This window comes from Mobula hypostoma, chromosome 20 (genome assembly GCF_963921235.1).
Source record: "Mobula hypostoma chromosome 20, sMobHyp1.1, whole genome shotgun sequence".
NCBI classification, from domain to species: Eukaryota; Metazoa; Chordata; class Chondrichthyes; order Myliobatiformes; family Myliobatidae; genus Mobula; species Mobula hypostoma.
Genome location: NC_086116.1, coordinates 3,539,770 through 3,564,291, shown reverse-complemented (window position 1 = coordinate 3,564,291; position 24,522 = coordinate 3,539,770). Strand labels below are relative to the sequence as shown.

The 24,522-nt window shown below is 40.1% G+C and overlaps 1 protein-coding gene across 4 annotated transcripts in view; it reads left to right on the top strand.

Annotated features, from left to right (window-relative positions):
- The window catches only part of cdk17 (cyclin dependent kinase 17), a 233,546-nt gene that overhangs the window by 121,439 nt on the left and 87,585 nt on the right, over positions 1 to 24,522 (top strand). For 3 of the 4 annotated variants that reach the window (XM_063072253.1, XM_063072251.1, XM_063072252.1), the window contains 2 exons: positions 15,260 to 15,427; positions 19,913 to 20,046. In XM_063072253.1, coding sequence (XP_062928323.1) covers positions 15,260 to 15,427; positions 19,913 to 20,046 — 302 coding nt within the window. The remainder of the gene's footprint in view (positions 1 to 15,259; positions 15,428 to 19,912; positions 20,047 to 24,522) is intronic. The other variant, XM_063072254.1, reaches the window with a different exon arrangement.

The window sequence follows — 24,522 nt, the reverse complement described above, 5'->3', positions numbered from 1 at the left end:
AGGACCAATATATCTGTATTATTGTGCTCAAAATCTCTTACAATAAAGGCTTAATTTGCCTTCTTAATTGTTTTCTGTATCTGCATGTTAACATTCACAGGATTTATCCACAGATGCACCCTGGTTTGTTTGAGCAGCTTTCAATCTTTAAATAAAATTCAAAAGAAAAACTGCAGTTAACTGAAAATCTGAACATTGAACATTAAGTACTAGCAATGTTCAGCAGGTCAGGCAGCATATCTGGGAGAGAAAGTGTTAAAGTTTCATGTTAAAGACCCATCATTCAGGTTTTCTGATGAGACTCACAACATGCTGGAGGAAATCAGAAGGTTGGGCAGCATCCGTGGAAACAATCAGTGAACGTTTCGGGCCGGAACCCTTCGTCAGGACTAAAGAGGGAAGGGACAGAGGCCCTATAAAGAAGGTGGGGGGGAGGGTGGGAAGGAGAAGGCTGGTAGGTTTCAGGTGAAAAACCAGTAAGGTGAAAGATAAAGGGGTGGGGGAGTGGAAGCAGGGAGGTGATAGGCAGGAAAGGTGAAGAAGGAATAGGGGAAAACACAATAGGTAGTAGAAAGAGGCAGAACCATGAGGGAGGTGATAGGCAGCTGGGGGAGGGGGCAGATTGAAATAGGGATAGGGGAAGGGAGGGGGAGGGAATTATGGGAAGTTGGAGAATTCTATGTTCATACCAAGGGGCTGGAGACTACATAGACGGTATGAGGTGTTGCTCCTCCAACCTGAGTTTAGCCTCATCATGGCAGTAGAGGAGGCCATGTATGGACATATCTGAATAGGAATGGGAAGCAGAGTTGAAGTGGGTGGCAACGGGGAGATCCTGTCTGTTGTGGCGGAGGGAGCGGAGGTGCTCGTTGAAGTGGTCCCCCAATCTGTGTCAGGTTTCACCGATGTAGAGGAGGCCGCACCAAGAGCACCGGATGCAATAGATGACCCCAACAGACTCACAAGTGAAGTGTTGCCTTACTTGGAAGGACTGTTTGGGGCACTGAATGGTGGGAAGAGAGGAGGTGTAGGGACAGGTGTAGCACTTATGCTTACAGGGATAGGTGCCGGGTGGGAGATCAGTGGGGATGGATGTGCGGATAAGGGAGTCGCAGAGGGACCAATCCCTGTGGAAAGCAGAGAGGGGTGGAGAGGGAAAGATGTGCTCAGTGGTGGGGTCCTATTGAAGGTGGCAGAAGTTGTGGAGGATAATGTGCTGGATCCAGAAGCTGGTGGGGTGGTAGGTGAGGACAAGGGGAACTCTGTCCCTGTTGTGGTGGCAGGAGGATGGGGTGAGGGCTGAAGCGTGGGAAATGGAGGAGATGCAGGTGAAGGCATCATTGATGACGACAGAAGGGAAACCACGATCCTTAAAGAAAGAGGACATTTGAGGTGTCCTGGAACGGAAAGCCTCATCCTGGGAGCAGATGCGGCGGAGACGGAGGAACTGGGAATAGGGAATGGCATTTTTCCATGTGGCAGGGTGGGAAGAGATACAGTCGAGGTAGTTATGAGAGTCAGTGGGCTTGTAGAAGATGTCAGTGGACAGTCCGTCTCCAGAGGTGGAGACTGAGAGATCGAGAAAGGGGAGAAAAGTGTCCAAGATAGACCAAGTGAATTTGAGCGATGGTTGGAAGTTTGAAGTAAAATTGATGAAATTGACGAGCTCAGCATGGGTGCAGGAAGCAGCACCAATGTAGTCGTCAATGTAGCAAAGGAAAAGTTGGGGAGCAGTACCAGAATAGGTTTGGAGCACAGAGTGTTCCACATAACCAACGAAGAGGCAGGCATAGCTGGCGCCCATGCGAGTGCCAATAGCTATACCCTTAGTCTGAAGCTTCTTCAGTGCAGTCACTTTCTTTCTCCTGATGGTGCCTGACCTATTGAGTCTTTCGAACTATTACCAGCTTAGAAATATTACACCTTTCTAATTTTCTACCAAAGTTGATGATCTTACATTTTTCTACATTGCATTCAATCTGCCATGGCCTTGCCAATTAATTTTGCCTGTCTGTATCCACCTGACGCCCTGTGCATCCTAATTATGTTCCACACTGCCACCTGGATTTATATTATTATTGGGAAAATTCAGTAAAAAAGATTAAAATATGTGTTTAAGTTTTAACAAATACTAATTTATCTTAAGCTGATTTTCGCTCTTGGCATATTCAGTTATTCTAACTAATCTGCATATATATTAAAGAGTAACTTCCTTGTGGCTGTGTACTTAAATTTAATACCTTAAAGATTGTACAAACATAGTTGCATCGTGTGCATCCTATTTTTATGCACTTTTTTTTTGTAGTGAATTGCATCCGGCTATGTACCTTTTTAATACTGCTTTGGTCTGCTGACAGGCTTTTTGCTTTAACTGTAGTGTGTCTAATCAAAAACTGGAAAATTAACCATGTTTAATCCACTTCCTTTGCTATGTTATAGAATATTTTCAAATGTTAATCTTACAAATTGCCAACTTAATTTGGAAGAATTATGCATTTCCTTAAATTTGTGGTTGCTGGTAGTAACTAGACTGACAAACAGTTTTTTCTGTGGATCACTGCCCACTTATTCATTGCCATACTCTTTTGATCAATTTAAACTTTATTATAAAACTGTTTCCATTTTTTGCTATACTTTGTGAAATAATTATTCAAGGAAGTACGTTCTTACTAATTTTTTTTTGTCCCTTTTAGTTTGATGGTTACATTTTTCATTGTTATCCTTTATGCTGTCTGTATTGGTGACAAATAACTGAATTTTATTCCATCACTAGCTAGGATCATCCTAACTGGTCTGAGACATTTTCCCTCCGATCCCCATGTTGGAACTGCATTGCTTGAAAACGACTTTCGTTTTCCCAAATGCTTTTCTACTTATTTAGGACTTGTTTAAAATATGTTGTACTTAACCCCTATAGATCTGTGGAGCAATCTGTACTAATTCTGAAAACTTTTCATTTGAAGATCATGATTTATCAGCACTTTCAATACTATTGATTTTCCTAACCAAGCAATAATTGTATTCAGTTTTATTAATACCACATTTGCAAAATATGTCGTTGAAGGTTTCATTAATTCAGGTTCATAACTTGCCATTGTAGGAAATAAGTGAAATTTCTCTGCACTTGATGAGTTTGCAACATCTTTAGATGTTATAGCTGCATTACTCACCCGTAATAATAAGACTTTGCATTAAAAAATCACCCAACTCTTCTGCTTGTCCTAAAACTTTCATTTGAAAGTAGTACCCTTTGCTTTCACTTAATGAGGTGATTTAACTATCTTGATATATTTAAAACCCCTTGATTGGCTCTCCCCTGCAAATTGTATTCAAAGTAAGACAAATAAATTACAAATGCCCTGAAAAAATCTTCCAGTGGGTTTTATTCTCTGCTGCACTCACTGTAGTGCTCAGAAATGAACGCACTACACTGAATGGCCTTCGACTAAGGAGCTTCAGTTGTTAATATCCTCTGTATAACACCCCTTAATATGATAAAGACTCAATAAATGTGGGGACTAGGAAAAAAATGGAGAAAGAATAGTAGACATGTCAAAAAGGGAAATACAGGGCCGATAAAAAGTATTCACACCCCCCACCCCCCCAAAAGTTTTCATGTTTTATTGTTTAACAACATTGAATCACAGTGGATTTAATTTGGCTTCTTTAACACTGATCAACAGCAAAAGGCTCTTTCATATCAAAGTGAAAACAGACTTCTACCAAGTGATCTCAATTAATTACAAATATAAAACAGAAAATAACTGATTGCTTAAGTATTCATGACACACCAAGTCATCACTGGTGCAGCCAATTGGTTTTAGAAGTTACATAATTAATTAAATGGCAATCTGTTTTTGGAGACCTGGCCGTCAAAGTGTTTCAATTGTATGTAGTAAAATATACCTGTATCTGGAAGGTCCAACTTCTGGTAAGTCAGTATCCTGGCAAAAACTACACTATGAAGGCAAAAGAACACTCCAAGCAACTCCTCGAAAGGGTTATTGAAAAGCACAAGTCGGGAGATGGATGCAAGGAAATTTCCAAGTCACTGAATATCCCTTGGAGTACGGTTAAGTCAATCATCAAGAAATGGAAAGAATATGGCACAGCTGTAAATCTGCTTAGAGCAGGCCATCCTCAAAAACAAAGTGACCATGCAAGAAGGGAACTGGAGAGGGAGGCCACCAAAAGACCTATGACAACTCTGGAGGAGTTACAAGCTTCAGTGACTGAGTTGGGAAAGACTGCGCATACAACAGCTGTTGTCCGGGTGCTTCACCAGTCACAGCTTTATAGAAGAGACACAAAGAGAAAGCCACTTTTTTTTAGCAGTTATAAAACACTCACATGAAAACTTGGCTAGAGTTTGCCAGAAGGCATGTGGGAGACTCTGAAGACAGCTGAAAGAGAGTTCTATGTTCTGATGAAACCAAAATTGAGCTTTTTGGCCATAAGACTAAAACGCTCTGTTTGGCATAAGCCAAACACCTCACATCATCAAAAATACACCATCCCTACCGTGAAGCATGGTGGTGGCTGCATCGTGCTGTGGGGATGCTTCACTGCAGCAGGCCCTGGAAGGCTTGTGAAGGTAGAGGGTAAAATGAATGCAGCAAAATACAGGGAAATCAATACAGAGAACTGTAACTTGGGAGAAGTTTTGTTTTCTAGCAAGACAAATGACCCCAAGCATAAAACCAAAGCTACACAGCAATGGCTGAAAAACAACAAAGTTAATGTCCTGGAGTGGTCAAGTCAGAGTCCAGACCTCAATCCAATTGAGAATTTGTGGCTGAACTTGGAAAGGGCTGTTCACTCTAAATCCCCGTGCAATCTGACAGAGCTTGAGCAGTTTTATAGAACATAGAATAGTACAGCACAGTACAGGCCCTTCAGCCCACAATGTTGTGCCGACCCTCAAACCCTGCCTCCCATATAACCCCCCACCTTAAATTCCTCCATATACCTGTCAAGTAGTCTCTTAAATTTCACTAGCGTATCTGCCTCCACCACTGACTCAGGCAGTGCATTCCACGCACCAACCACTCTCTGAGTAAAAAACCTTCCTTTAATATCCCCCTTGAACTTCCCACCCCTTACCTTAAAGCCATGTCCTCTTGTATTGAGCAGTGGTGCCCTGGGGAAGAGGCGCTGGCTGTCCATTCTGTCTATTCCTCTTAATAACTGGTATACCTCTATCATGTCTCCTCTCATCCTCCTTCTTCCAGAGAGTAAAGCCCTAGCTCCCTTAATCTCTGATCATAATGCATACTCTCTAAACCAGGCAGCATCCTGGTAAATCTCCTCTGTACCCTTTCCAATGCTTCCACATCCTTCCTATAGTGAGATGACCAGAACTGGACACAGTACTCCAAGTGTGGCCTCACCGGAATTTTATAGAGCTGCATCGTTACCCTGCGACTCTTAAACTCTATCCCTCGACTTAAGTAAAACAAGAATGGGGAAAGATTGCAGTGTCCAAATGTGCAAAGCTGATTGAGGCCTATCCATACAGACTCAAGGCTGTAATTGCTGCCAAAGGTGCATCCACTAATTACTGACTTGAAGAGGGTGAATACTGACACAATCAATTATTTTGTGTTTTATTTTTGTAACTTACGTCACTTTGTAGAGATCAGTTTTCACTTTGACATGAAAGGGTCTTTTTCTGTTGATCAGTGTTTTTTTTAAAAAGTCAAATTAAATCCACTGTGTGTGATTTACTGTTGTAAAACAATAAAACATGAAAACTTCCAAGAGGGATGAATACTTTTTGTAGGCACTGTATACTTGAACTAACCTTGCAGGATTATTTGAAGAAAGTAGCTAAGACGTGTGTAGTAGTGCTAATGTTTCTCAATTTTCTAAAGACATGCCCACATGTAGAGACTAATTTATTTCAGTTGCATTGGTAATCAAGGGATGAGAATGATAGATGGATGGATAGTAGTTATATATTCAGACTGGGCAGTCTGCACTGCAATTATTTATTTTATTTGGTTTGACTTTGGAATGATGAACACAAATTTCAAAATTATGAAGAAAGCAATACTGAGGAAAATTGGAAGAAATGAAAAGAGAATTTGAATAATCTTGCTGGAAATTTTAAGTAAATGCTACTGGCCTGCTGAATGTTTCCAGTATTTTCTGTTTTTATATTAGTAAACTGCATGTGAATTTAATCTATAAAGGCCTTCCATCATGGAGAAGTGCGAGGTATTAGATATTCGGAAAGAATGTGGTGGTTAGTGCAGCACTTTACAGTATAGGTGACCCAGGTTCAATTCCCACCGCTGTCTGTAATGAGTGTGTACGTTCTTCCTGTCACCACATGTGTTTCCTCTGGGTATTCCAGTTTCCTCCCACAGTCCGAAGTCGTAGGTTAATAGGTCATTGTAAATTATCCCATAACTAAGCTCAGATTAAATCAGGCGATTGCTGGGTGGTGTGGCTTGAAGGGCTGAAAGGGCCTATTCCACACTGCATCTCGAAAATAAATAAATTGAACTGAGGAAGTATGACATAAAAAATAAATACCGTAGGTACCAAGCACAAAGCCATATTAAATATATAGATTACCTTTTTTTAGGTCAACTGTGTATTTTTTAAAAATGAATACAATAAAATTAAAAATGAAAAGCTGATATCATTTGTAGTGAATTTAATATGTTAAGTGGAAGCCAATTGAAATAACAAATTTATAAAATTATTTGCTTAATTGTTCTGAGCAGCAAAATGGACTACTACTGCTCCTACTGTTCCTCGGATCCCACAATTTTAAAGTCCAATGAATTTTGCTACTTGGTTTTTTGTTCTTCTTCCTCATCCTCGTAAATTTGATACTTTTAAGATATCTTTGCTTCTTTTAAGAACATCCTGACTGAATTGTCTTGTTCATTTTCTGTTCCTCTAATTATAGAATCATAAAGCTGTGCAGCATAGATATAGGCCTGTCTGCCCACCACATCTGTGCCAGTCATCATGCCTATATAATATAGTCCCAGTTGCATACACCAATTTCATATCCTATGTAAAATTCAAATACCTGTCAAAATGCCTCCTGAATGTTTTTACTGTTCTACCTCCACCACCATTGTTGGCAGCACATTCCAGATTCCAGTTATTCTGTCTGAAAAATTTACTACCAGATCTCTTTTAAACCACTTCCCTCTCACCTTAAACTTATTTTCTCTAGTTTTAGATGCCCCTATCATGAAAGCAGATGCTAGCTAGCTACTTACCTCTGCTTAAAATTTTACTTACGTACCACTATCATGTTACCTCTTAGCTGGCTTTACTGCAGGGAAAAGAGATCTAGCCTATCCAATCTCTCCTGATAACTCAATCTACTCAATTATTGTGATTTTTTTTTCTCTATCTCAACCATATCCTTTCTATACTGTGAGTGGGAAACCAAAATGGAGATTGAAAAAGAGAAGGGGAAAGGGGGAAAAATGAACACAAGTTAAAGGAATTGATGTTCACGCCATCAGGTTGGAGCCACCCAGGTGGAATATGAGGTGTTGCTACTCCAGCCCGAGTTTGGCCTCATCGTGGCCATAATAGGGGAAGCTGTGAGCCAACATGTCAGAATGGGAGGTTGAAATGAAATGTGTGGCCTCTGGGAAATCCCACCTTTTGTGAAGGAGCACAACAAAATGGTCCCCCAATCTACATCGGGCGCCATTGATGTAGAGGAAGCTGCACCTTTGAGCAACGTATATAGTAGATTACCCATATTTCAACTTGCTCATCCTTGGTTATGGCTATTACACAGTTTCGTTTCACCATTTATGCTGGTAGCTAACTTTTCTTGTGCATTCTCTTTGTATCCTTAATTTTCACTTATGTAATTCTTTTGTAGTCAGGTCTGTTCTCACTAGTCTTGCCATACCATTGCAAGAAAAAGTTTGTGAACCTTTTGCAATTACCTGTTTTTCTGCATTACTTGCTCATAAAATGTGGTCTGATCTTCATGTAAGTAACAATAATAAACATAATGTACCTAAACTAATAAACACAAACAATTGTACTTTTCATGTCTTTATTGAACATATTGTTTAATCATTCACAGTCCAGGCTGGAAAAAGGTAAGTGAACCCTTGTGGTTAATAACTGGTAGAACCTCATTTAGCAGCAATAGCCTCCACCAAACCTTTCCTGTAGCTGCTGATCAGACTTGCACAACAGCGAAGAGGAAATTTAGACTTCCTCCACACAATATTTCTGGGATACCTTGCATGAACAGCCCTCTTCAGGTCATGCCACAGCATCTCAATTGAAATAAGGTCTGGACTCTGACTTGGCCATTCCAAAACACAAATTTTCTTCTTTTTAAACCATTCTGTTGTTGATTTACTCTTGTGCTTCGGGTCGTTGTCTTTTGCATCATCCAACTTCTATTAAGCATCAGGTGATGGACCACTACCCTGACATTCTCCTGTAAAATGTCTTGATACAATTTTGAATTAGTTGTTCTCTCAGTGATTGCAAGCTGTCCGTGCCCTGAGGCAGCAAAGCAGCCCCAAACCATGATGCTCCTTCCACCATGCTTCATAGTTGAAATGAGGTTTTGGTGTTGGTGTGCAGTGCCCTTTTTTGTCCAAGCATAGTGGTGTGCATTTCTGCCAGAAAGTTCAACTTTTGTCTCATCTGTCCACAGAACATTGTCCCAGAAGCATTGTGAAACATCCAGGTGATCTTTTGCAAACTTGAGATGTGCAGCAATGTTTTTTTTTGGAGAGCAGTGGTTTCATCTGTGGTGTCCTTCCATGGACACCATTCTTGTTCAGTGTTTTTTCTTATAGTGGACACATGAACAGAGATTTAGCAAGTTCTGGAGATTTCTACAAGTCTTTTGCTGTTATGCTTGGGTTCTTTTTCTCCTCCTCCAGCATTGCACGTTGTGCGCTTGGTGTGATCTTTGCAGGACACCCACTCCTAGGAAGAGTAGCAATAGTACTGAGTTCCCTACATTTGTAGACAATTTCTGTTATTGTGGACTGAAGAACACTCAGGTCTTTAGAAATGCTTTTGTAGCCTTTTCCAGCTTCATGCATCTCTACAATTCTTCTTCTAAGGTCCTCCTGAAAGTTGTTTTGATCTAGGCATAGTGCACATGAACAGATCTTTCTTGAGAAGAGCAGGCTCTGTTGGTAACCTTAGGCAAACTGTTGTGACTTGGATAAAGATCAGACCACATTTTATGAATAATTAATACAGAAAACCAGGTAATTGCAAAGAGTTAACAAACTTTTTCAAGCATCTGTTCATGTCGTGTAGTCTTTCTTGCTTTGTTTCCTTTTATCTTTCCTCAACCACTAAGCTCTGACTAGTGAATCAAGTTGTGGGTTGAAAGGTTCATATTTATCAAAGTATGCAGTGTACAACTCTGAGATTTTCCTCCGGATAGCTGCAAAACAAACAAAAACTATGGATCTAGAAGTCAGTTCAGAGAGAAACAGTAAACCCCACTCTCCCCATATGAAACACCAGAACATCGGCTTCCAACTCCCCCACTCCCGGCACAAAGATCTTAACAAAAATCCAACAAGGATATCGGCCCCAAATCCCCCTCCCCTGCACAAAAAAAATCAGTGAGAAAGAACAGACAAAAACACAGAATATAAAAATCATAAGACTGAAAAAGTCCGTAGTCCAAATCCATAAATGCAGAACCTCAGTAACATCCTCCAACATCATCGAAAGAGAGAGACATTGCTTGAACACAGAGGCCTACACCCGGGCCACTCAGGTCCTTTCTCCAGCAGCAGAGCGGTGATCGTCCACACTGGCTCCTTCTCAGTATCAGCGAACAGAAGGCAGATAGTCAACACTCACCCTCTGCGTTCACCTCAATGTTTCAATCTTCCTCATCGCTTTAGTTGGCAAATAATGGAAGCTTTAACCGGTGAATGGGAGTCGAACATCAGGTCACACTCCATCTCTTAGTTTCTTCTCCTCGAGGCTTGTGCTCGCTGCTTCCCATAATCTTCTCGGAGACCGCAAAGTACAGGATCACTGCATCGATCTCCAAACTGTAATTAGAAGGCTCTAACAGAAACACATTTAAGATGAATGAATATGCAACGGTTGTCACTGACTTTATAAAGAGAGTTGTAGTTGAGTGTGTCCCCACAAAACCATTCAGAGTCCTTCCCCAACCAGGAGCCCTGGAGGATCCAAGGGATCTGCAATCTGCTAAAAGAAGTGAATAAATAGATTTGTGGTCTATCTAGAAGATGTCAACTGAGGGAGCATTGCACACAGGCACCATCTTGATATTTCTGTGAACTGTCTTTTTTTTCCATTTTTGTCTTTGAATTTATTTTTATCATGTTTTCTTATTGTCACAATATTAAAATACTCTGTCCCCTACGTGACATGCTCCAGTACTATTTTCATACATTATTGTCTTTTTATTTTAGTTTGCCTTCCTAAATATCTTTGCAGTTGAACTGCCACCTAAGATTTCCAGCTTGGTTTTCTCCTTTCTTATTCTATCCTTATGCTCCCCACGTCCCTTTGCCAAAATTGTTCCTCATTCAATTATTTTGATTTTATTGCTCTTCATCTTTTCAACCTATATTGTATGATGTTATGATTATATATGTTTAGTGTCTCCTAAACACTTCCCTACTAAAATTTTATGCACTTGATGCACCTCATTTTCCAGAGCCAGGTCCAGCCTTTCTTGGTGGACAAGAACCATACAGCTCCAGAATGTTATTTCTTGAAGATATTTTAGAAATTCTTCTTCCACCCTGTCAAAGGCTGATGTTATGCAAGCACTGAAGATATTAAGTGTTGCAATTAGTAAACAAGTAACAGCGTACTCCGACACCTCTCAAATCATTCAGCCTGTTTGAAGAAATCTCTACCCAATTATCAACATATTACCTGCAGAACCAGCGATCCCAACACATTCGATCTGTATACCACATTTCGGGAAATCTGACCATTGGACTGTCCTACCTGCACAGAGACAGAGACCAAAGGGCACGGCTCCAGTGGTAAGGACAACAAAGAGGTGGTCTTGGGAGGCAGACGAGTGGCTATGGGACTGCTTCGAGTCAGTGGATTGCACCGTGTTCAAGGACTAATCAAAGGATCTGAATAAATGTTCCATGGTTGTCACTGACTTTATAAAGAGAGTTGTAGATGTGTCCCCAACCAGAAGCCCTGGATAAACTAAGGGACCTGCAATATGCTAAAGGCCAGATCAGTGGCATTCGGCCTACAGCTAAGTAAAATGTAAGAGGCCAGGTATGACCTCTGTATTGCGATAAGATGGTGGCATGTTCCGACACAGCGGCCACTCCGGGTCCAACTGCAGGTGCAATTGTTCGCCCTTTGTCTTTTTTTCTTTTACAGTCACATGACACCCCCAGTTATCAAAACATCAAATGCTGTAGGTCTACACCATCAGCGAGTTGCTTGATAATGATGGAATTGCACTTGGTATGGACCGTCTTGCTGCCTGTTACAGAAAGGTGTCAGTGTGGGAAGGCTGTGTGCAGTCTAACAGCGAGTGATTGTCTTGGATGTTTTTCTTGTGATCACAAGACCCTGTTGGATATTGGTAATGTAGAATACTGCAAGTCCAATTCACTGGTTTATTGTAAGACCAAGATGGGGCGCTGCATGGCTTCAATTGTAGCGTGGACTAGGCCCCATGCCACAGGCTCACTTGTTGCAGCCGCCCTGGAGAAAAGGTGGAGTGGCACAGCGTCATGCTGGTTTTGTGAGCTGGCCCCTCCCATCAGTGTTCGCTCGGTGTACGTTGAACTGGATTGCGTTGTCTGCAGATTGCTGTGGGCTTGTTCTTGCTGACAACATTCAAGCACTGTAATTCAACAGGACGTGACACTCAGGGACTTGGGCTGTATTTTTTTTGTGTGATTATATGTTTACTGCAGCCTTATGTGCTCAATGGGTCTTGTGCTGTGTATGACTGTTGGTCCTTTGCACCTTGGCCATGGAGGATCGCTGTTTTGTTTGGCTGTATTCATGTATGGTTGAATGACAATTAAACTTGAACTTGCTAAGTAGCAATTCCGAACCAAACTTGAATCATGGAAGAATGCTCCACAGCAGTGGCAGGACTTGAATGCTATCACCTCCTGCAAAGTGAAACCAAGTGCTCAGATTTGGCACGTCGTCTAAAATTTCTCTAGATGCGTGGTGGAGAGTATACTGACTGGTTGCTTCTTGGCCTGATGTGGGAACACCAATGCCTTTGAACAGAATAAATTTTAAAAACTAGCAGATACAGCCCAGTCCATCATAGGTAAAGCCCTCCCCACCTTTGAGAATATCTACAAAGAGTGCTGTTGCTGGAAAGCAGTATCCATCCTTAAGGACTCCTACCATCAGGCTGTTGAACCAAAGTGTGTAATTCCACTCACCCCAGCATTGAATTGATTCCACAATCTATGGACTCACTTTTAAGTACTCTAAAACTCGTGCTATGGATATTTTTATACTTAGTTGTTATTCTTATTATTTTCTTTATTTAGTATTTGCATTTTGTTGACTTTTACACATTGGCTGTTTGTCCATCTCTGTGTGGGGTTCTTCACTGATTTTGTTGTGTTTCTTTCCATTCATCATGAATGTCCACTAGAAAATGAATCTCAGAGTGGTATATGTTGACATATACACTTTGATAATTTACTTTGAACACACCCAACAATGTAATGTTCCCTCTACTGTTTCCTAGCTCTAACCAGATTCTGTCTTTGATTCCTCTGCAATATCTTATCTCCAATACTTATATTCTCTTTTAATACCAATCACTGCTTCCTTCCTTCCTTTCTTTCCTTTCCCATTTTGGGCTAAATGTCTATCCAGGTCATTCAGTGTCTGGTAGGTTTCAATGAAATCATCCCTTCATCCACTTGAACTCCCAAGTACAGGCCCAGAGACATCAAGTGTTCCTCGTATGTTAAGGTTTTCATTCCTGGGATCAATTTGTGAACCTCCTCTGGGTCCTCTGTAGGATTCATGCATCTTGCACTGAGTTGATAATTTTACAGCAGCACTTGATGTTTGGCACTGTATCCGTCCATGGGAATAACCACTGGACCAGAGAGTCTCATGTTATGTAGCTGCTTGGTATGAATGCCAGCAAGGATCTTTACATCCTTTTCCAGACCTCCTTTGCACATACACAGTGCACAAAAAAGTGACTCATTGTTTCATCTACCTCATTGGCGTCTTGAGGACTGATCAACCCACCCACCTTGGACACTCTTCTCTCCCATCAGACAGAAAATACAAGTCTGAAAGCACCTACCTCCAAGATGCAAGGGCACCTTCTATCCCACTGTTTTAAGACTATTGAATGGACCACTAACATGATAGTGATGAATTCTTGGTCTTTCACTCTACCTTACTATACCACTTGCACCTTATTGTTTACTATTTTCTTTATATTTTGCATTCTGTTATTGTTTTGCCTTGTACTACCTCAATGAATTGATCTGTATGAGCAATATGCAAAACTAGCTTTTCACTCTGTCTTGGTACATATGACAATAATAAACCAATTTCAATTCCATCTGGAGTGAGAATCAAATCGTTCAGAAAGCATCTGATGTGGAATACCTTGCTCCTTGCCAGTCAAGTGAGGTCTGATGGTGAGGCATTCCGCCAAGTGGATTTGACAGTCTGCTCGGTGGAGCCATCCCATAGGATCCATTGTATTCTTCTCCCAACATGCTCAGAGAACAGTCGATGCTGACCACTGCCTAAAGGATTTGTGGTCGTGTGTTTTTTTTCTGAAGGAACATTTCAGTGAAGGACAAGTAATGCAGCAAAGTCCATCTGAGTGGAAGATTGTGAGGCGTTGAGGCCATGCCCATCCATCCAATACTTGGGACATAGTCACACATGATGTTACATATGTTGCTTCTATGCACAGCTTAATGCAGCTACACAGAAAAGTGGCCATCAGGACAAGGACGACGTTGAGTATGCTCCTCCCAACCCCTCTCTCAGGAGACTTGTGCACCATGGTTTGCTAAATATGAACAGGTAAAACAGAAGATGGTGGTCACAATAGAAAAGCAGGGTAAGAACAGTGAAGCTGAGATCGCCTTGATTTGATGAATAGGGCCTTGCCTGCTTTGGAGAGGACATAATGGTTCAATATGTGCCCAGTTGTTCTTGGACTTTGCCTATCCACTCCAGTGATTTTTTTTGCTGCACACCTGATCTCTAAACCTCAAGCACCTTGAGGGAATCTGTCTTCACAATGAACAAATAGAGAATCAGTTGAGTTAGTTGCCAAAGAATGTTGCCTTGCTGTTCCCGTAGTTGACTCTAGCCCCTGAGGCCATTTCAGAGGGATCACAGATGCTCATCAATCTGCAGACCAAGTGTGGATCGAGAGGTGAATAGAGTGGCTTTGATCTGAATGACTCTTTTGCCTGGTATCTTATGCCCATGTCCTTCCTGGTGGATTCAGCTTTAGGTTGTGCCACATAAAACGAGATGGGAGAGTGCGCAACCTTGTCTAACTTATGTATTTTATGACTTTGAAATCAATCTGTCAATTCATTAAGCCTCTTTCTTTGCTTCATGTTTCCCATTGCTTAAAAGGACATTCCAGTTAGAATTGAATGAATAAAATTGGACACTTTTACAACCAAAATGTTGTTGGCTTTTAAGTGCTGCAGTATAATGTTCTGTATATACATATTTTAGATGACAATCTTGAAGTGAATGTATTAACATTCTTGTTAACTAGAACTCCCATTGTAAAATAACTACCAGCAACCATATAATGAAAAAAGATTTTTTTTCAGAAACATATTTTAACCAGTTTTTATTCTTGAAATGTCCATTGGGCAAAAATGAGCTTGCCATAAAAATAATTTCATTGTGTTCTTTCTAATGATGAAGACTGTACTGGACATAGTTTTGATGGTAAACTTAGTTGATTTCTATATTTAGCTAGATTTGTTTTGCTGATTATATTTAATAAGTATTTTTAAAGAACTTAATTATTGCTGATAATAAGTTTAGAGGTGAGTTCAGATACGTTATATGTGAGCTTGAAGTGGATTTTCTTAAAAAATGATGAAAATGCTAATTTGATACAGATACTCAATGCATTACCTGTCAGACACCAAACAGTATGTTTATATTGTTTTTTGTTTTAATTTCAATCAACCCCCCTTTCACCTCTCCTTCTGATTTTGTTTCTGCTTTATGGTATACTTCGCTGGGACAAACCCGTTGGCTTTCACAGAGCCAATTGTGAAGAATGGCAGGCCTGCAACATCGCACAGTATGCACTCCTTTCTCCATCAGTACGCAGGCTCTTTCAAAAAGCCCCCTCTACGGAGACCCCATAGCGTGATTGGTGGGAGCCTTGGCTCTTTCATTTCCATGCCCAGGAATGGTGGTGGTAGACTAGGTGATTACCAAGAAATTGTATGTCTGTATAGTTTTGTTCCACCTAATTGTTTTGCACAATATTAACCTAGCTTGTGCGTGTGGTAGTTTGCTATCATAACCGTCGTTTTGTGTATATTGCTGGCTATAACACTGTCAAAACGCATTTTCTTTTTATTTTCTGCATGTTTTTTGTTTCTTTGCAAAATGTCAACATGGATCTCCCAGGTGAGTGCTGGTAAATTAATGTGTAATTTGTGTCTGTCAGTATAAATGAAGTAAATAAATGTATATATTGTCTTTTAAGGCTGTCTCCAAGAATACTTACATAATCTCTAAATAATTTGGGGTAATTGAACTTGATGATTGTTGATAAAACTGATTTACATAATTTGGCAAGAACATATTATGCATGTTAGTGAATTATACAAACACTTGACTTGTAAATGATTTTAAAATGTCATTGTTAATGTTTTATAATATCCTGTAACAGGCATTATCCAGTGAGAAATATATTTACGTGCATCTTAAAAGAAAAAAATTACTGGAGTTGAACACATTTTGAAAACTTAAAGGCTGTAGTAAAAAGTGTTCCTGAGGAAATAAGTAATCACCAGTAAATTGTCTTGAGTCTCAAAATGTAGTGCACCAGTTTTAAGTGTAGCAATATTTAAATATCTAAACATTTGATGAATATAAATAATACTGATAAATACTGATTACAGTAATAAGGTCATTTAGCCCTCTAATTACAAAAGTGATTGCATTTCAACTGATTCTATTGAAGCTTACAAATTCTTAATGTAATCACTTTTATTATAGACAGTTGGGTATTTGAAGTATATGGTGGTACTTCATTCAAGGATCTATTTTTGTGTGGGTAACGGCCTTTGCCCCCACTGACTCCCGTTGCCTAGGGTGAATAGCCGTCGACCCCGCCAAACAGTTGCAAATGTTTTGGTGTGGATAAGATGTGAGTCACCCAATGATCAGCCACGACACAAATATGAAACAATATACAAAGTGCAAGTAAAGAATTATACTTCATAGCAACTTTTGGTGATGGGTTAGTAGCAACAACTAAAAGAAAAGATACCACATAAGTAACTTATCAGTCTTGTGCACATAGTATTTTAATACGTCGGAGCTCACGCCTCCGATTCCATCCACAAAGTGCGATTAACAGTTAACAGTCCATCTAGTATTACTGAGAGCCCTACATGTGATTAAATTATGCACATAGTGACTTGCATTTACCCTAATGAACTTTAGGTTGTATTGATTATGTTTTTAAGTTATTTGAATAAAACAAGTCAAATTGATTTATGGTTAAAAAAAATTCAAAGTTATTTCAAATTAAGTGGAATAACATCCATAAAGAAATTTTCACTTTAATTTAAGGTGCTTCATTTTGTTAACTAAGCTCCTATTTAGCATTTTGTTGAATGCTAGCTCAAAGTCTATATAAACATTATCAACAGAAAATGCTGGACATGCTCAATAACTTAGGCAGGTAATGCTTCAGGTCAATGAATTTTCCTCAGAAGTTGCTTCAATATTTTGATGAATATAGTCTCTTGAGTTATCCAAGAGGTCAATTTGGAGCACAATTTTACTTTCACTGAATTCATGCAGACCTGGCTGATTTTCTATTTTAACCAAATTATAGATTATGCTGATCTTTGCACTACTGTTACTGAGTTAATTGATTTGTGTTTTTTTTTGGCTTATAAATCTTTTTAGACAGTTCATCTAGATCAGGGGTTCCCAACCATTTTTTTTTAAGCCATGGACCAATACCCATTAAGGAAGGGGTCTGTGGACCCCAAGTTGGGAACTCCTGCCTTAGACTGATGACGCCTTGCTCCTAGTTCACTTTGTGGATTCTGAAGTCTCAAATTAGTTCAGTGTTGGGAATTATCTTTAGCAGCCTTCCAGTCCTTCAGCTTCACTTTAGCCAATGAGAATTTAAAGTCTCTGCTATTTCTAATTTACTCAACCCTATCGCTGGAATAGGTCATCCAGCCTTTGAACCTGGTCCACCATGCATCAGCCATGTCTGATATATCTCTGTGTTATTTTCTAGCCAGGCATGTTTGAATGAACATATGACAGCTCATGGGTAGAGAATTCAAAAGGTTCATCACCCTCTGAATGAAGAATCTTTTTCTTATCTTGGTCCTTGTCAGCCTGCCCCTTCATTCTCAATTTGTGTCCCATTTTCTCTGTTGAGGAAATATCTCCGTGTCTAAATCAGGGTTTTTTATGCTGTGGACCCCCACCATTAACCAAGGGGTCAGTGGACCCCAGCTGGGAACCTCTGGTCTAGACAAACAAGCCCTTTATGAATTTAAGTTTTAATGAAATCTCCTCATTTTGATTTCAAACCTTAGAGAATACACACATGAGAAATGTAGATTTATTTTGGCGAATCCTCACTGCACTCTGTAGCATGTACATCCTCTCATGGGTCAAGAGAATGTAATTATATGCAATGCTCCAGGTGCAACCTCATCAAAATTATATACAATTGAAGTAAAACTTCCTTATTCCTATAAACAAACTCTCTTCTTTTGTAGGCTGACATGCCATTTGCTTGTTACACTTGCACATTGTCCTTTATTGGTTTGTATATATGTATTCCCCACTCCTTTGAATGTCAACATGACCCAGCCTCTTAAAAGCCAATCTTTTTTGTGCATCTTCTCCACCTAGTTCTATCAAAACATATCATTGACAGATGGAGAATATAATCTCAATACCTGATAGAAAAATGCCCTTTCTATGAGTAGAATGAGGAAACAAGGGATATTAATTTTGACGTTGCCTTACAAAATTCTGGTTTGGCCACATCTAGAGATCTTTAAGCAGATCTGGGTACCAAGTGGTTTATTGGTATTTATTGGCCTTGGCAGCAGTTCACATTTACCAGAAAAATATTGAACTCCAGGGTTCAAATTAAGAATTTGGGAGTTTTGTGATTTGATTGAAGTTTTTTAAGATCTTTACCTTGATTTGAACTTACCCATTTTCACCCTTTTTTGCTGGTTTGAGAGTTCAGATATAGTACGAACATTTCAGTTACAGCTTTTAGGAATGGACTTTCAAAACACCTTTATATGGTAGCAGTTTGGAAAGCAGTTGTGCAAATAGGGATTTTTTGCTAATCACATTATCTAAATCTGTAATTCAGGTTTTCATTAACCAGAGATATTAAGGAATATATGCCAAAATTTGGCATATGTGACATTAGTTGTCACCTTAATGAATATGTCTGTGTAGATCTAAAAAGCCAAAAGCCTATATTCCTCCCTCCTACAGCTAGTTTGTTCAGTTTGTCTTTGACTCGTCAATATTATTTTCTATTCTTGCAATGAATTTTGCAGTTGTGCATTTGCTGTTACCTAAATGTTGCCCTGCTGTCTCATCTGCCCACACCTTCTCAGAAATAATGCCAGCAGTGCTTACTCAATAGAGTAAAATCCTCCAAAAGTCAGTCCTTGTATGACATTGAAAATAGAACAGGATTAATTAATTGTGTGCTACCATGTAGATGCTACTCTGCATATATTGTTCTTAATATCTTGTCTTTGTTGTTACTGTGGTGTAGTGAAGAGGGAGAAAAAATGTTATTTAAAATGTGAATAATAATTTTCTTCCATAATCTGCCTTTACACAGTAGTAGTTCTCCCTTTAAATGTAAAAGCAATGCCAAGTTATTTGTCAAAAACAAGAGAAGTTCTGCAGATGTTGGAAATCCAAGCAATGCACACAAAATGCTGGAGGAGCTCAGTAGGCCAGGCAGCATCTATGGAAAAGAGTACGGTCAACGTTGTGGGCCGAGACTATTCAGCAGGAGGATCTTGGCCAAGAATGTCAACGGTACTCTTTTCCATAGATGCTGCCTGGCCTGCTGAGCTCCTCCAGCATTTTGTGTGTGTTGCCAAGTTATTTGTGTTGTGAATGAATTAGTATAATAATTAGTAAAATAACAGTTATCACATCAACCATTAACTAACTGGGTTTCAAAAAAATATAAAACAATTTTAAAGAAAATTTAGTTCCCAGCAGAGTTTTATATTAGAAGGCTTGATAAACGTATTTGAGAAATATTTTATTCAAATTCAAGCAATTAAACCTAATAACTAAGCATTTTTTATCTGAAGCAATTTTAAGTATGTAAATGCATTTGACAAATAAAACACGTTAATGGGAAAACATTTCCACACACGGAAAATAATGGTTATAGAATAAAAATAGTTTTTGAATCTTCCTAAACATTAATATTACAATTAATATAAATAAATGTAGGAATTGAATATATATTGTAATGAAGCACGTTATTGTACAGGGTACTGAGACAGAAGGTTGCTACATTTTGACATTCTACCTTCCCTATGAATTTTTAGAACAATCACTGTTAGCAAGAAAACCTGATCGTTGATCTTTGTGTCTTTCCAATTTTCAAGAAAATGTGGTTGATTTTACTTTCTGCCTTCCTGTTCAGATATAGTACATGAGAATTTGAAAATAGGTTCAGATGGCGAGAGTGATCAAGCTTCTGGAACATCATCTGATGAGGTGCAGTCACCTACACGTGTTCGAATGAGAAATCACCTGCATAGGAGAATCTCCATGGAGGTAAGGTATAACAGTTCAGTAAGTATTATTATTTAAAGTTGCAGTTTAATTGTAAGATTAAAGCTATATGGTATAGTTTCCAAAGCAGAATCAGGTTTAATATCACTGGCATCAACATATCACCTGTGGGACCAGAGGAGACAGGTGTCTTCAGGCTTCTGTATGCTTTATCATCACTATTTGAAATTCTGCCAACAATAGTTGTGGTGTCAACAAATTTATAGATGGTGTTTGAGTTGTACCTAGCCACACAGTCCTAGGTATAGAGAGAGTAGAGTAATGGGCTAAGCACACATCCTTGAGGTGCACCAGTGTTGATTGTCAGTGGGGAGATGTTATTTCTGATCCACACAGACTGTGGTCTCCCAATGAGGAAGTCAATCATTCAGTTGCAGAGGGAGATACAGAGGCATGGGCTTTGGAGCTTGTTATTTAGAACTTAAGAGTATGATTGTGTTGAAGGCTGAATTGTAATCAATAAACAGCAGCCTAATATAGGTATTACTGTTGTCCAGGTAATCCAAGGCCAAGTGGAGAGCCAGTGACATTGCATCCACTGTAGACCTATTGTGATCTGATGCCTTGCGAGAACCATAGAACCACAGAAACAGGCCTCTTGGCCCTTCTTGGCTGTGCGGAATCATTTTCTGCCTAGTCCCACTGACCTGCACACGGACCATATCCCTCCATACACCTCCCATCCATGTATCTGTCCAATTTATTCTTAAATGTTAAAAAAGAACCCGCATTTACCACCTCGTCTGGCAGCTCATTCCATACTCCCACCACTCTCTGTGTGAAGAAGCCCCCCCTAATGTTCCCTTTAAACTTTTCCTCCCTCACCCTTAAACCATGTCCTCTGGTTTTTTTCTCCCCTTGCCTCAGTGGAAAAAGCCTGCTTGCATTCACTCTATCTATACCATCATAATTTTATATACCTCTATCAAATCTCCCCTCATTCTTCTACGCTCTAGGGAATAAAGTCCTAACCTATTCAACCTTTCTCTGTAACTGAGTTTCTCAAGTCCCGGCAACATCCTTGTAAACCTTCTCTGCACTCTTTCAACCTTATTTATATCCTTCCTGTAATTTGGTGACCAAAACTGAACACAATACTGCAGATTCGGCCTCACCAATGCCTTATACAACCTCATCATAACATTCCAGCTCTTATACTCAATACTTCGAGTAATAAAGGCCAATGTACCAAAAGCTCTCTTTACGACCCTATCTACCTGTGACGCCACTTTTAGGGAATTTTGTATCTGTATTCCCAGATCCCTCTGTTCCACTGCACTTCTCAGTGCCTTACCATTAACCCTGTATGTTCTACCTTGGTTTGTCCTTCCAACGTGCAATACCTCACACTTGTCAGTATTAAACTCCATCTGCCATTTTTCAGTCCATTTTTCCAGCTGGTCCAAGCCCCTCTGCAGGCTCTGAAAACCTTCCTCCCTGTCTACTACACCTCCAATCTTTGTATCATCAGCAAATTTGCTGATCCAATTTACCACATTATCATCCAGATCATTGATATAGATGACAAATAACAATGGACCCAGCACTGATCCCTGTGGCACACCACTAGTCACAGGCCTCCACTCGGAGAAGCAATTCTCTACTACCAGTCTTTGGCTTCTTCCACTGAGCCAATGTCTGATCCAATTTACCACCTCTCCATGTATACCTAGTGACTGAATTTTCCAAACTAACCTCCCATGCGGGACCTTGTCGAAGGCCTTACTGAAGTCCATGTAGACAATATCCACTGCCTTCCCTTCATCCACTTTCCTGGTAAATTCCTCGAAAAACTCCAATAGATTGGTCAAACATGACCTGCCACGCACAAAGCCATGTTGACTCTCCCTAATAAGTCCCTGTCTATCCAAATGCTTGTAGATTCTGTCTCTTAGTACTCCCTCCAATAACTTACCTACTACCAACGTTAAACTTACCGGCCTATAATTTCCCGGATTACTTTTTGATCCTTTTTTAACAACGGAACAACGTGAGCCACTCTCCAATCCTCCGACGCCTCTCCTGTAGACAGCGACATTTTAAATATTTCTGCCAGGGCCCCTGCAATTTCAACACCAGTCTCCTTCAAAGTCCGAGGGAACACCCTGTCAGGTCCCGGGGATCTATCCACTTTAATTTTCCTTAAGACAGCAAGGACCTCCTCCTTTTAGATCTGTACAGTTTCCATGATCTCATTACTTGTTTCCCCTAATTCCATAGACTTCATGCCAGTTTCCTTAGTAAATACAGACGCAAAAACCTATTTAAGATCTCCCCCATTTCCTTTGGTTCTGCACATAGGCGACCACTCTGATCTTCAAGAGGACCAATTTTATCCCTTACAATCCTTTTGCTCTTAATATACCTGTAAAAGCTCTTTGGATTATCCTTCACTTTGACTGCCAATGCAACCTCATGTCTTCTTTTAGCACTCCTGATTTCTTTCTTAAGTATTTTCTTGCACTTCTTATACTCTTCAAGCACCTTATTTACTCCCTGCTTCCTATACATGTCATACAACTCCCTCTTCTTCTTTATCAGAGTTGCAGTATCCCTTGAGAACCAAGGTTCCTTATTCCCATTCACTTTGCCTTTAATCCTGACAGGAACATACAAATTCTGCACTCTCAAAATTTCTCCTTTGAAGGCTTCCCACCTACCGATCACATCCTTGCCAGAGAACAACCTGTCCCAATCCACGCTTTTTAGATCCTTTCTCATTTCTTCAAATTTGGCCTTCTTCCAGTTAAGAACCTCAACCCTAGGACCAGATCTATCCTTGTCCGTGATCAAGTTGAAACTAATGGTGTTATGATCACTGGAACCAAAGTGCTCCCCTACACAGACTTCCGTCACTTGTCGTAACTCGTTTCCTAACAGGAGATCCAATATTGCATCCCCTCTAGTTGGTCCCTCTATATATTGATTTAGAAAACTTTCGTGAACACATTTTACAAACTCTAAACCATCTAGACCCCTAACAGTATGGGAGTCCCAATCAATATATGGAAAATTAAAATTCCCTACCACCACAACTTTATGTTTCCTGCAGTTGCTTGCTATTTCCCTACAGATTTGTTCTTCCAATTCTTGTTGACTATTGGGTGGTCTGTAATACAATCCCACTAATGTCGCCATACCTTTCCCGTTTCTCAGCTCCACCCATAAGGACTCAGTAGACAAGCCCTCTAATCTGTCCTGCCTGAGCACTGCTGTAATATTTTCCCTAACAAGCAATGCTACTCCCCCACCTTTCATTCCTCTGCCTCGATCACATCTGATACATCGAAACCCTGGCATATTAAGCTGCCAGTCCTGCCTCTCCTGTAGCCAAGTTTCACTAATTGCTATAACGTCATAAGCCAAGTTTCACTAATTGCTATAACGTCATAAGCCAAGTTTCACTAATTGCTATAACGTCATAGCGAGGGTTCACCCTTTCAAAAGATGTTCTGACGTTGGCCTCTGAGGCAGAGATCACTGGGTCACCAGATGCTGCAGGGATTCACATGAATGTAGTTTTATTCTCCCTTTCAAAGCGTGCATAAAAAATGTTGAGTTCATCTAGGAGTAAAGCATCACAGCCATTCATGATGTTAGGTTTCGCTTTGTAGGAAGTAATGGCCTGCAATCCCTGCCAGAGCTGATATGCATCTGATTCTGTCTCTAACAGCAACTGAAATTGTCTTCCAGCTTTTAAAATAGCCATCTATAGTTCGTACCTGGATTTCTTGTATAGTTCTGGATAACCAGTCTTGAATGCTACAGATCTAGCCCTCAGAAGATTACGAATCTCCCGGTTCATCCATTGCTTTTGGTTTGGGTATGTCTGGTTTGTTCTCAAAGGCACACACAGATTGATGAAGTTGGTGACAACTTTGGTGTATTCATTCAGATTTGAAGATGAATACCTGAATGTGGTCCAGTTCACTACCTCAAAGCAGTCCTGTAAGCATTCCTGCACCTCCTTTGATCATACCTTTTGCTGCAGTCTTTAGTCTCTGTCTATATGACGGGGGTTGAAGTACGGCCAGGTGTTCAGCCTTTCTAAAGTGTGGATATGGGATTGCACAGTAATTGTTATTGATGGTGGTTTAACAGTGATCAAGTGCGTTGTCTCCTCTGGTTCTACAGGTGGTATGTTGACGGTAGTTGTTTAGAGACTTGTTCAGGTTGGCCTGGTTGAAATCCCTTGCAATGATGGGGAGAGCATCAAGGGTGTGCTGTCTCATGCCTGATGATTTACAGTGTTCAGCTCCTCCAGTTCCTGCCGGACGTTGGGCTGAGGTGGAACGTACACCACTATCAAGATGATGGTGGAAAATTCCTTCAGCAGATAAAAAGGACAACATTTGACTGCTAGAGGTTCCAGGTTGGGTGAGCAGAACTGAGACAGAACCGCCATGTTTGTGCACCACAATGAGTTAATTATAAAGCATACTCACCTCCTCTGCCTTT